This window comes from Lathyrus oleraceus, chromosome 3, assembly GCF_024323335.1.
Source record: "Lathyrus oleraceus cultivar Zhongwan6 chromosome 3, CAAS_Psat_ZW6_1.0, whole genome shotgun sequence".
Classification (NCBI taxonomy): domain Eukaryota; kingdom Viridiplantae; phylum Streptophyta; class Magnoliopsida; order Fabales; family Fabaceae; genus Lathyrus; species Lathyrus oleraceus.
The window spans coordinates 116,291,873-116,306,442 of record NC_066581.1 but is presented as its reverse complement, the minus strand read 5'-3'; the positions used below and the strand labels follow the sequence as shown (position 1 = coordinate 116,306,442).

Genomic DNA, 14,570 nt, shown 5'->3' with positions numbered 1-14,570 from the left:
GAACCGAAGGGTCTACACCCTGTTCGAACAATATGAGAATCCCACTTAGATTAGATCAGTTCAAAACTCTCATCATGATGTGGCCAGCACACTATTGCGAGGAAGCTTTGAACGTGATCCGTGATTCTAAGTTCTTTCCTTGAAAACATAACTTTAGAGCCTACCTTTGGGATCGTTAGTAATCAGAAAAACCTATGCTTCTTCCTATTATCTTGAAGTACACGACGTATGAATGATCATGAGTATATGTATTCCCTTGCTGAAAAACATGGAAAATTTCATGCATTTGCATATCCTCAACATGAATTGCATATCATTTTCATGAACCATAAACAAAGAAACTTACACCATATTCTACCCTTTGTCCAGTAATGTTGACTACTCGACACCGGTACGAGACACGCCGCATTTACAAGATGACACTCGAACAACTTGAGGCAAACCAAGTTTCAGTGAGAACAAACATTGACTTTATGCAGGAAAAGATGGATCGTTTGCTTGAGACTATGTTGCTCTTAGCCCAGGAGGAAAAGGATGTTGAAACTAACATCGAAGCCAGAAGAGTTACTGCTCAGTTTGGATCGCCATCGCTTAGCATCCCTGGAGTAACTGACCTCGATGGTAATCATGCTCATCCTAAAGGAGCACCTATCCCTATTCCTATTCCAATGGTCAATGTGAATACCCCTAAACATTCTTCTGCATCTGCTCGACATGGATCCGTGAGGGGTAATGAGGATCAGTATGATGCTTTCTTCATGCCACAACCCACCAAACCTGTTGTTGGAGGCCTCCTAGACCTAGCTGTTGAAAGACTTCATGCTTTAGAAGAGAAACTCAAGTCCTTGGAGGTTCACACTACTCCCGATTTGGATGTTGTTGATATGTGTCTGGTGCCAGGCCTAGTGATTCCCCAAAAGTTCAAAGTTCCGGATTTTGACAAATACAAAGGGGTTAGCTGCCATAGAACTCACCTCAGAGCGTACTGTTGCAAGATGCGGCCCACATCAGCAATGACCAACTCTTGATTCATTACTTCCAAGATAGCCTTAGTGGGGCATCCTTGGAGGGGTATATACAGCTAGAAAGAGAGCAAGTCCAGTCATGGAGAGATCTCGCTGAAGCCTTTCTCAGACATTACCAATACAATACTGACCTGACACCCAATCGCACCCAGCTGCAAAACATGACTCAACGTAACAACGAGTCATTCAAAGAATACGTCCAGCGGTGGAAAGAGCTTGTAGCTCGTGCGCAACCTCCCCTCCTTGATAAAGAATTGATTGATATGTTTATGGGGACTCTTCATACTTAATACATGGAGAAAATGATGGGATCCAGCTTCCCAACTTTCGCTGAGCTTGTTTCTATGGGGAAACGAATTGAGAGCCAAGTCAGATAAGGAAAGTTGCCTTGCACCGTCAACGCTTCAAGTGGAATGAAGAAATCATATCTTAACCTCTCGAAGAAGCCAGAGGTCAGGCCAATGCCATAATGGGAAGAGGGGGACATAGAGCACATCCATATGTTCCCATACCTTACCATCAGGTTACCGCTGTCGTACCAACACCATATCAACAACCATATCAGCATCCATATCAGCATCCATATCATCAATCATATCAGCAGCCGTATCAGCAGCTAACTTACCAACATCAACACCAAAATCAACAGCAACATGCTCTACAACAACGTTCGTCTAACCAGTAGAGGGTAAGGAGGCCAGAAAGACATTTTGATCCTTTGTCGGTACCATACAGCAAGATCCTTCCCTACCCGCTAAAGGGTGGATCAATCACGTTGAAAGAGCTAGCGCCTGCGACTCCACCCTATCCACCAGGCTATGACGCCAATGCTCATTGCGAGTATCATATGGGTGCCCCAGAGCACATAGTGGATAATTGTAAGCCCTTGAAACACAAAGTTCAAGACTTGATTGATAGTAAGGCAGTTTCTTTCACGCCAGTTAGGCCAAATGTTGCGACAAATCCCATGCTGGCGCATGTAGAGCAGTAAGTGAATTTCGTCAAAGGGATTGCTGAAGATGAGCTCCATACCAGCCTGAACAAGCAAGACAATTCCTAACGAAGCTAGCTTGACAACAAATCAAGAGGAAGGCCCGTTTCCTTGAATGAAGGCAATCATTATGCCATTTTTTTTACCATTTCGCATTCTTGTAATTTGTTCTTGTTTGTCTAAGTACTGTTTGCGTTAAACATTGTTATTTGTATTTGGTTTTATTAATGGAATAATTATGCATATTTTGAATTAATATTTTCATATTCACTCATTTATTGCATTTGCAAAGCACAAACACATACTTTTTCACTTCACCTTCTTTATCACACTATTATTAGCAAATATTGGAAGGAGGATGACGAAAGCAAAATACTCATAATTGTTGATTGTATGCTTTTGGATAAAACCTTACTAAGGATGTACAGGCATTATTTCGAATCCCCAAACATAGGAGAGATAAGGACTTAATCCCTAGTCAACCACTTCTAGCCTAGAAGTAGGAGTTTCTTTCAGATCTACAAACCCTTACGCTTAACCTGGGGCAGGGTAGTGTTCAGTTGAACTGACTACGCATTCAAATTACAAGAGGAAATATCCCATGTGAGGGTCAACCACATGATATTTTTTGCACACATCCTGAAGTATCAAAGGAACCATACAAAATCCAAAATTTATGTCGGTTGTTCTTCAATGATTAATGAATTGGCAGTCATAATTTTCCAAAAATCAAAGAAAAAGCCCACTAAGTCGAGCACCCTAAAAGGAGACTTAGGCAAAAACTGGGGCAATCCCGATAGATTAAATCTTCAAAAGATGGTCCATGCAAAAGTTATGGATCAAAACAAAAATTAAAAGAGACAATGAAAGTCCTCAATAAAACAAAACAAGATTCGGTGACCACCATACCAAAATCAAAAGGGTCACCTACATCCATGAAGAGCAAAATAAGATGACTATCATTTCAAGAGATCTTACACTGCTGAACTCTCGTAAAAATAAAGTGTGTGTTGAATTAACTGAATGTAGGATTGGAGATCATCGTGAAGAAGGGGTGGGCTAAAATAAACTATGAGCCTTATATCTTTTTGTTTCAATAACCATGAACCAAGCCGCGTTACAACCCTTAAAAGACCTAATTGAAGTAAGGTTTATTCTGAAAGCATACTACAACAAGGTTGCATAAACTGACTCCTAGAGATTTGCTAATATTCTGTTCTCACTGTATCACTCACACACTAGCTAAAATCAAACATCGCGTTTGGACTCATGGTCCACTTGTCACACACTACCACATCACTCCCAAATGAATGATTGTTTTTCAAAACATGCATAACTATTGCATTAAAATCACCGTTTCTTAACTGAACAATTCTTAATTGCAAGTCAATACTTGACATCAAGGAAGTTCCAACAAAGGGCAGTTCGAGAGGTACTTGATCATTGGTGCCAACACAAATCAAAACCACCTCATTATCTTATGGATCAAGGACAGGTGATCTAATGATTATGTTGACCTAAGAGTTTACCAGCATAAGACAAAGTCTCCAGGCAGCAGTTGACCATGGAGGAAAAACACTTCAATACTCAATTCGTCTGGGGCAAGTCCCTCGAAAACTCAGTCAGAGGAAATTACCCCCAAGAGTACAGTGAAAACCAACTCCTAAAGATCAGTCGATTAAAGAGAACCGTTTTAAGAACCGGTTAATCGGGGGCAAGCCATTGCAAGATTTAGACGTTGACGGAAACAGACTCAGACTACGTCATGGGATAATCACTCCTAAAGGTTTCCTTTTGATAAGATCTCCTTTAAACACCCTACATACTAGGGCAAGACAAGCTGCAAGGGGCAAGTTCTTTCCATATCTTCAAGTCGATTAGGAAGACTGTGTCAGACACTAGTAACTGTTGGAATTCACAACAAAATGTCAATAGTTCATGCTAGTGCAAAATCATATATTGACAAGATCCCTTAGGGCATATCAGAGGCATAATCATCATGCATTGATCATGTCGCTATGCTCAGTTACAGGCCATCCAGACCCCTCAAAAGAAGAAGTCAAGATCGTCTCAGGGGCAAAGATACAATGTATCAGCAAGAAATCAAATTGGGGGCACCGAGAGTATCCACATCCGTTGTTTGATCATCACATCATCAACTTCCGAGTGTCGAGAAGTCAGACCCTTCCACCAACCAACAGTTCAACCCATATTGACAGTTACCAGACAAACCAAAGTCCACCTTGCTGGCATTCTCATAAAAGCCAATACAACCAGGATTGGAATACATAAGAGACATCGCCTTTGAAAAAGGAAGGCCAATCCCAAATAACCAGTCATTTTTGCATTCAAACATGCATCACCCCATACATAACATTTCAAAATACAAGTATGCCATGCATCATTGCATGCATATCATTTATGCACATAAACATGAATCAGGATCTAGGGTTAATCATGAGTATCCAGGTCAATCCTCGGTTAAGTCACTGGTATTTTCTTTGAGAGAGTTCATGTCCTGTATTGTTGGGTGTTCCCCATTGAGTTGCATCCTTTAACCTTTTGTTTTTGAGATGTTACTCTCATTTGAGTCAATGATTTCTTTAAATAAATTCTTGCCTTGTTTGTTTCTCATTGAGCGCTCCTCAGTGAGTTATTTCCTTTAAACCTTGTGTTGAGGAAATTACATCTTTCCAGAGAATATTTTTTCTACAACCTTTTGTTGTTGATATTCCCAAGCAAGTCTTACCCATTGATGTTCTAATACTACCCAATAAGTCTGTTCTATCGACCTTTTGTTGATAGCCTTAAAAAGTTTGTTTTATTGACCTCTTGTTAATAGCTTTATTACCAAACAAGTGTGTTATATTGAACTTGTGTCGGTAGTTTTTATTTTCCAACGGGTTTTCTTACTATCATCCTTTTGATGGAAGTTACTCAATCAATAACATTGACCATCATCCTTTTGGTGATGGACATCATCCTTTTGGTGATAGAAATCTTTGAGTTCGTTGGACCAACCATCATCCTCCGATAATGATAATTTTGGGTTATTGTGTCTAAATATAATCCTTTTGGTGATGACCAATTTTTAAAGTTATGATTTTACCTTCATCCTTTTGGTGATGGTGATCATTGAAGTGGTTGTGACTTATTATCATCCTTTTGGTAATAACAAGTGTTGTTTAACCTTACCTTCATCCTTTTGGTGATGGTGGTCATCGAAGTTATTGTGACTTAGTATCATCCTTTTGGTGGTAACAAGTTATGTTGTTTGATCTTACCTTCACCCTTTTGGTGACGGTGATCATTGAAGTTATTGACTTGTTATCATCCTTTTGGTGGTAACAAGTTTTGTTGTTTGATTTTACCGTCATCCTTTTGGTGTTGGTGATCCTTGAATTTTTGGCCTAACCTTCATCCTTTTGGTGAATGGCGACCTCTGAAATTATTCAAGCTTATTGTCATCCTTTTGGTGGTAACAAGTTTTGTTTTTGATCTAACCTTCATCCTTTTGGTGAATGGCGACCTCTGAAATTATTACAGCTTACCGATATCCTTTTGGTGTTGGCGATCCTTGTGGTGATTGGAGATCTTTGTCCTTATAGTTTAACCATCATCATTTTGTTGATGGTGATCTTTGTTATTACATCTAATCATCATCCTTTTGGTGATGGTGTCCAGTTTGATCTAAACATCATCCTTTTGGTGATAGCGATTGTTGAGTTTGGTTTAAGCTATCATCCTTTCGGTGATTGCGATATTTGGAAAGTTCAATCTTACTGTCATCCTTTTGGTGTCAGTGATATTTGAAGTTATTATGACTTAGTATCATCCTTTTGGTGGTAATGAGTTTTGAGGTTATGATCTTTACCTTCATCCTTTTGGTGACGGTGATCATTGAAGTTATTGAATTATTATCATCCTTTTGGTGGTAACAAGTTTTGTGGTTTGATCTTGCCTTCATCCTTTTGGTGATGGTGATCATTGAAGTTATTGACTTATTATCATCCTTTTGGTGGTAACAAGTTTTATGGTTTGATCTTGCCTTCATCCTTTTGGTGACGATGATCGTTGAAATTATTGACTTATTATCATCCTTTTGGTGGTAACAAGTTTTGTTGTTTAATCTTACCTTCATCCTTTTGGTGACGGTGATCATTGAATTTATTGACTTATTATCATCCTTTTGGTGGTAACAAGTTTTATTTGATCTCACCTTCATCCTTTTGGTGATGGAGATCATTGAGGTTGTTGTGACTTATTATCATCCTTGTGGTAATAACAAGTTTTGTTTAATATCACCTTCATCCTTTTGGTGATAGCAAGTTTGGTTATTAATCTTACCATCATCCTTTTGGTGATGGCTACCTTTGAAGCTTGGTTAAACCATCATCCTTTTGGTAATGACGATCCTGGAAATCGTGGTGAACTACTATCATCCTTTTGGTGGTGGCAATTTTTATTCTACTGTCATCCTTTTTATGCCAGAAACCTTTTCAGTTTTAGTCTCACCATTGCCCTTATGTCAATAACGACCTTTGCAAGATTTAAGTGTCCACTCGAGGGTTGACGTTGATTTGATGCCCTACCCATAATACCTTGGTGCTTTAAGAACTCGTTACATTTTCTTTTTGCATCTTTCCATTGCATTTCAAAGGATAAAATTCGAGTATTTTCGTATTTAATTATCTTCCACCACGAATGTATGAAGGTTGTTGTCATTCTTACCTTCTAGTTTAAGTTAATTAAATATGGGCAGCTGTCATACCCCAATTTTGTCCAGGCATTTTAAAATTTTCATAAATTTGATTTCATTTTCAATTTGCATCATATGCACAGAATGACATGCATTTCATCATGAATAATACCTAAAATATCGGTCGGAATAAATTTTTAAAAATACAGACAAATTGGTTAAACCATTTCTCAAGAACGTGCAAAATCAAAGGGTAAAAAGTTTCAAAATCAAACTTGCGGAGACCAGTATTATTAATCTACGATTCACGTAGTTTAATCTGGTTTGCTCGTTATATTTTTTGACGACTTTTTCAGTCGCAATTTGACCCGCCCGAGCCTTTTAACCGATGAAAAATTATTTCAAAATCAAAAGAAATGCTATATTTTTTTCAATAAGTATATTTCGTACTGATCATTTTAGTGCGTATGATTTATTTTTTCGAGCAAATTTTCGCCCGACTTTTATTCATTTTTAGTCATTTTAATTTTGTTCTTTTGTCAAAATAATCAAGATATTTAAATAGAATTTTCCGCATTCTCATTTAATTTTTTATCATGTGTATTTAAAAAAGGATGTGAATTTTATTTAATTTGATGATTAAATTGTTTTAAGTCCATTAAATCATCTAGAAAGAACATGATAAAGAGTTTAAATTAATCAGTTTCCTTATTATTTATTCAATCATGATCATTTTCCATGTGCATTTTTATTGTCCAATGAATTAAATTTAAAGTGAATTAATAAAAAAGGAAGAAGGTGATATTGGGTTTGAATTGTATCCTCAACGTCTTCATAGCAATAGATAAGGAAAATTAAAGAAATAATTTATCCTGCCAATAACCAAAGGACACGCGGATCTCTCTCTCATTTTGGATAAAACTTGATTTCCTATCACCAATAAAGGACACGCGTCCTGACTCCTCAAAGGAGGATTTCGTTCCCAACGGCCATGGGGGGACCACCACTGAGGAGAATACTCTCTCTGTACGTTGGAAACGGAATAAATGGGGAAATGAAAAAGGAAATAAAAGGCCTCTCATCATGACTCTCTCAAAAAAAAAAAGAAGAGTCTCCAAAAGGACTCTCTCTCTCACATTGAAGAAACGGTTTCCTTTTCACACAATCTCCACCGCCCTTCGTCACTCACGTCCTCTTCTCCGCCTCAACTCCACCCATCATCTCCCTCTAGCGCACACATCCAACTCTCCACCGGTGAAACACCATAACCCCGCCGCGTCAAGGTCTCCCCTTCATTTCCTTCACCCACTCACCACCTTCCATCACCGTCTCCATAACATCATCCCTCAACCAAATCGACATCGGCGAGAATGCTCCATCATCACCTTCAACAAAACACCAGCCTCCGCCGAAATTCTGCCATAACCGCCGACACTTTGAACCCCCTCAACATCTCACTCAAACTCCTTCCATAAAACCACCACCATGATAACACCTCCGTTAACCCATGCTCCCTTCTTCTTTTTCAAAACCCACCACAAACCTCCGCCGTCGCGGAACCCCAAAACCCAACTCCTCCTCTCACCGACCCCTCTTTCTATATCGACCGATATCACTACCTACTACTCCATCACCTTAAATCACCGCTTTTAAAACCATATTTGGACCCTCTTCCCCCTCGTGGCCGCCACCAAAACAACAATGATGCGATGAACCCGTTAAGAAAAATAAGAAGAAATAAATTCAAGACCGAAGAATATGAATCTACGCCGCTGAGAACCAAACGTGCCTACATCTACGTCCGCTGTCGAGCCCCTCTGGTCACGTTATTCTTGCATCACCGTTATTTTCCGTGTTTGGTTGGTCTTCTTATCTTATTTCTTTCTATACTTGATGTTCTAATGCATTTATCAATTTGTGTGATGAAGAGTAATGTATCTATGATGGCGTGTATGGTTCGTTTTCCTTTCCTGTATTTTAGTTTGTTCATGTTTTGATGCAACCTTATTTGTAAATGAGAGAAATATAAACAAATATAAATCTTTAATTTTGTGGGAGATGTTGTTTATGAATTCTCATGTGAGAAGAGAGTTTTTGTTGTTGTATGTTGTAAAAGAAGGAAAGGAATAAGCAATAAGTGTTGTTCTGCTTTACTCGGTTCACATTTTCGGTTGGTAGATAAATCAGTCTACTTCAACCTCTCTTTTCTTTAATAAGTTACTTTTTAATTGATTTTAAATTTTATTTTTGATATTCTGAAAATGGGCTTTGATTGAAGCTATCAATGTTAGATTACTGATTGAACTTTGGCCCATTAGCCTTTAGGCTTTATATACCGTAATGAACTTTGTAGTCTATGTGCCTAATGTTGATTGGATATCACATATTTTGCATTGTGTTATGTCAGATTAAATTAACGGTTTCAAACATTCACTTTATGTCGATATACCGCCAATATTCAGTATATCAATAGAACATTTCACCATGTTTCGATCCATATAAGACACTCTAATTCCGTTGTCGCTATTGTAGCGGTAAATTCATGATCATCAAGTTATGGATAAGCTAGACATCAAATAACAAGAGTTGCCACCGCGCTTTTATTGTTTCCAAGGGAAAAGGGAAAAAGTATGAACAAAACCCAAAAGTAAGAAGTTTTCAAATCAAAACTAATAAAATATAAGAGATTACAGGTAAGGGGGTTGGTTACATAGAGGGAAGGTGTTGGCACCCAAAGTGTCCTAGGTACTCCTAGAGAGCCCTTTTTGTGTGCATATGTATTTGGTACAAAAATGATGTTTACAAACAAATAGAATGAGGAGATGAGAAAAGAATTCATTAATTATATTTTTGTGTTTGACAAGACCTTCGGACTTGTGCCTACGTACCAACATAAAAATGAGGGATCAAAACCTCGTAGTTTGTTATACAAATTTCAAAGTGGATGCATTGCTTTTAACAAAATTAAGTTTGAAAGGCACAAAAGCCTAAAAATGGTTTGAATGAGTTAGTTCTTTTTTGCTTTTCTGAAAGTTTAAGTCAAGTGTGGTTAAGTTTATTTACAAATTTGATTTAAGAAAATAAGTTTGAAAATGCAATGGCATAAGGCCAAAGTTACTACCTTTTTGCAAAGTGGTCAAAGTTTAGAACAAAACAAGTTCAAACAAAGAAGATTTTTAAAAGGGAGGGAGAGATTTTTAAATTAAAGAAATGGGGAGGAGATGAAGAGACTAATCCTATGCACAAAATTAAAAGTTAAGAGTTGAAAAGATCTGACCAATGGGTAGCAATCCAATAGACAAGAATGTCAATAGAAACCCAGATTCCCTTGGACATTTAGAATCAAGCAACACACAAATGCACAATTATATTATCTTGAAGAGAAAGGCATCAAATAAAGATAGCCACATATAAGCTTTAGCCGTTCCATGATCTTCTTCAAATTAGCCCATGTAACAGATGAATTCCACAAGTCACTGGTTCAAAATAACAGCTCCACAATGATCATGTTGCAGATGAACTCAGAGGGATCTTGAATGATGTAACAAATGAAGTCTCAAATTGCAATCACTTGGTTTCATAGAAAGTTGGCATTGGCCAAGTCCTTTAGCATAGAAATGTTGCCTAAATTCTAAGTCCATATGTCCAAGATCAAGCCAACAGTCCATACAAAAGTTTTTTAGGGTTTTTGTTGTTATTATGTACATTAATGGTCAAAGACCACACAAACAAGCAAAGCATACACAAACAAGATATATCACACAATATGGTCCAAACGGACAAAGTGAAAATTTCATTAACATAAACAATTAGAATGGTATGAATAATGGAAAATGAATAAAGACTAAAATTAAATGACATTGAAGTAAATGGCTTGAAATTAAAAGTTAATTGTTAATGAGTTAGAAGTTAGTATTGTTTTGCTTTTGCTTTTGCTTTTCATTTTAAGTCATTCTTTGGAGAACACTCAACCCACTTATCACAAGCATGGATCCTTGAGCCAAGACATCTTCCAAAAGGAAGGAAAAAAGGCCAAGTTTCCATACAATACCATGAAAGAGGAGAGATTTACAATCTCACTGACTAGAATGTTATGCCTTTTATGTCACAAATTTAGCGATATGTTAAGCAATCGTAATTGGACTTATGTAGAAGTCACAACTATTTGAGGCTGGGAAATAGAATTTTGGTGTTAATGCATGTTAGAAACATAGTATAATGGACTATGCTCATGAAACATACCACACACAAAGAATATGCAAAGAGGTGGCCTAATCTCATCCATACTTATATTGATTTTTCAATCAACTAGCCTTAAAACTTTGAGATATCATAGGTCAAATGAGATGAATGCATAAAGAAGGAGAATGAGATGAAGAGGGAGGGGAATAGATCAAAACTCAAATTGGTCAAAGGAGGAATTTTACCAAATTCATATCATCCATTCATTTTAGGTGATGGAATGTACATTCCATCAATCCCCTAAATCCAATGATATTAACTTGACAAAGTCAAATCAACCTTGACCAAGGCCCAACAGCAAGAGTCAAACTCAAACAAATCATCACAATTTGTCAACACAATTAATTGGCATTTATTCAAATTAAAAAGACTAAAATAATACATTTAAATTAAATATGGTTTGTCAAATTTCTAAAACCTCATCAAAACACCAAAGAAATGGCCATGAGATTTATCATAGGTCAAACAAAGTCAAAGGATCTTGGAGAATTTTTTTTAGAACTTTTAAAGACTTAAAAGTATTTTTAAACAATTAAAAATAATCACAAAATCAATTAAATCATGAAAAATATTAATAATGATCCAAAAGAAAATTTTAATTCAAAATATGAATGAGGAAATTATTTGAATTTTTTTGGTGAAACACACATATTTTTTGGATCAGTATTAAAGTTAATATGAATTAATGAAAATAAAAGGATTAAAATGAAAATCATAAAATAGCAAAAAACGTGGACCACTTGATCTCCCTCATTAATTGAAGTGGCAAATCAAATGGTCATCAGCGCGCATTCCACAATAGACACTAGTCAATGCGCTGTAGGGATGGTATGCAAAACCAATGCACGAGATTAAAACATTTGAAAAGGATCCTGTGGTCTGGAGAGATGCCAACACATCGTCGGAGCCAGAGCTCCAGTCTTCTTCTCTAGTGGACCTCACCGGACTGGTCCACCCTCAACCATCACCAAAATAAAAAAGGAGGACATGATCTGAAAGAAAAAATGGCGTAGAGCACGAATCTGACCACAATTTTAACTAACTCCACATATATAGAAATATATGAGGAGTTGAATTTTGAGGTGTGTCAACTGAGTTGCTTCGATTTGACCTCTAAGCAACTCAATCTTCTTGCCTACATTGGTAGGACTTCAGACAACCAAAGATCCAAGAGAATTGAGTAGAATTGAGTGAGAATCGAAGAGATGAAGTTTTCTGAAAATTACCTTCAATGTTATGCAGTTCTTGATGTTGCTTGCTCCAAACACGATCTGGTCACACTTGAGAAGCTAGCAGGAAGTGATTAGAGAGGTTGCAAGGCTTTGGATCCTGGAGTTATTGAATCTCCAACAGTTGAGATTCAAACTCAAATTTCAAATTGAAATTTCTCAGGTTTTCCTTTAGAATGAGAGGGTTTGGATCCTGGCGTGCAAATTGAAGCTAGCAGGAAGTGATTAGAGAGGTTGCAAGGCTTTGGATCCTGGCGCGCAAAGTGTTATTCAAATGAGCTCAGAGGCCTTCTATTTATAGCCAAAGGGAACGATATTTGCACACTTCAAAATTTGTCCAAAAATGGCTATGTGAATGGCACGAGTGCATGGGCATGTACAGGCCCATGATCCAATGCATTAAGGTCCAAAATGATTCCAATTGAAGTCTGAATGAAGCTTGAATGGCAAGGCATTGTGAACTGAAGTTTGTGCAATTAATTCTTTCCAATGATGCAGCCCTGTTAAAGCCATGTGCATACCTAGCAAACCTCATCCAAAATGCATCAACTTGGGTTCTTTGGAAAGCTTGGATCAAGGGGAACAAGTTTGATGTTGAAAATTTTTTCATTTGGATCTTGGAACATGGAGAATTTTGAGGTGGAAGTTTGGAAATTTCAACATGTTGAAAAAATTTCTAAGTGTCAAGCCATATATCTCAATATTCCACCTTGCTTAACTTTTTATTTGAGCTTAAAATGAAACACATGTCTTTATAAAAATTGTAGATCTTTCAAAGACCTCCAAAATGGTCACCAATTTCATGTTATTTGGATTTAGAATGATAGAGTTATGCATCTTTGAACTTTGGAAAAATCACCTGTTCAATGGTATAGGTCAAAAATGACCTATAATGTATCCTCATATCACATGCTCATAAAAGTTGAATTTTCTTTCACTCCAAACACAAAGGTTGAAGTAGACATCTTGAATTTTATTGTGCAACTTGGAAATCTTTCATATCATAAAAATTGAGCAAGTTATGGCCTTGGGAAGTTGACTTTCAAATTAGGGTTTAGACAAAATGACATATAATGTTTCAACATAGAAAATGATTTTCAAAGAAAAACTAGCTCTAGGTCTCAACATGAAAGTTGTTTGTACTGTCATTTAGAGTAAATTTTATATTGGAATAATTTTCATATGGTGAAAATTGTAGGAGATAGGGTCTAGGGAGACCCAGTTTTGATCAGATGAATTCATTTGGCCAACCACCATCAACCAACTTGCTAACATTCAATTCTTTGGACTTTCTTGGTTCATGGTAGATCATATATGCATAATATGATGAATTTTGAAGTGTCCCTTGAGAAATTTGATCAATTGGTGAGATATCTTGTTGGAGAAGTTACTCAAGATACCGAGTCAAACTAGGGTTTCCAAGGCAAATCACTTCCAAACTCTTGAAGAACACTTGATCAACATAACATGTAGGAATCAATGGAACTCATATATGATGCTCATATCCATTATTGAATCAATTCATGGTTGTTCTTTTTGTCATGAGGGTCTCAAACCCTATATATGAACTTGATAAATTAATGGTGATCATGCCCTACCTACAAAAGAGTTAGGCAACTACAAAGACATATTTTTGGTTTTTTGGTTAGTAAAATGATAAAATATAAGTATGATACACTCACATAGTGCTTGGTGATCTCTCCCAAAATAAACCCAATGAAAGAGGTGTAAAGATGATGCCAAAGTATGATCCCAATGCTAATGCTTATGATGAAATTGCATGAGGGATCTTAGGGTCAAAATTGGGGTCTTACAGCTGCCCCTATTTAAAGACATTCTAACTGAGGAGGCGAAGGTTAAAATCTTCATGTCGACTCAGTATAATGGGCTTAAATAACAACATAGAAACAAATTTTGGTCCCTAAGAGACCTCATGATGCATATGATATGAATGCAAAAGCTAATGCTCTATGGGGAAATATTGCCACAAAGGAAAAGAAGTCAGAGAGACCTAAAGTCCGCAGGAGTATAATGCATTCCGCAAGGAAAACTCATTGGGGAGAGAGAGACTCTGGGGAAAAAAGGAATTATGCGTAGGCCAGGCTACGACTTAAAACTGCAGGGGGGACTAGAGGAATTCCATAATGGAAAGACTCAGTCGGGGAACAACAACATCTGCAGGGGATACGAGTAAGTCATGATAAAACTGAAGTACTTGAATCATGCAGGAAAAATGATTTCACTAAGGAAATGCACACTCAACTCGATTGGGGAAGAAATAAACTTGCACACAGGAGGAGCAGAAATATATTATCTACTACCTGTTATTGGGTGAAGAGATAATAAAGATCTGACAGAGAGGACACCTGTCATCGGTAGGATGA

The 14,570-nt window shown here is 37.2% G+C and overlaps 1 protein-coding gene across 1 annotated transcript; it reads left to right on the top strand.

The window, feature by feature from the left end:
* Nucleotides 1–416: 416 nt before the first annotated feature.
* LOC127129970 (uncharacterized) lies at nucleotides 417–1,028 on the top strand. Its single transcript, XM_051059062.1, has one exon. The coding sequence runs from the start codon at nucleotides 417–419 to the stop codon at nucleotides 1,026–1,028; it is 612 nt and encodes a 203-aa protein (XP_050915019.1).
* Nucleotides 1,029–14,570: the final 13,542 nt, after the last annotated feature.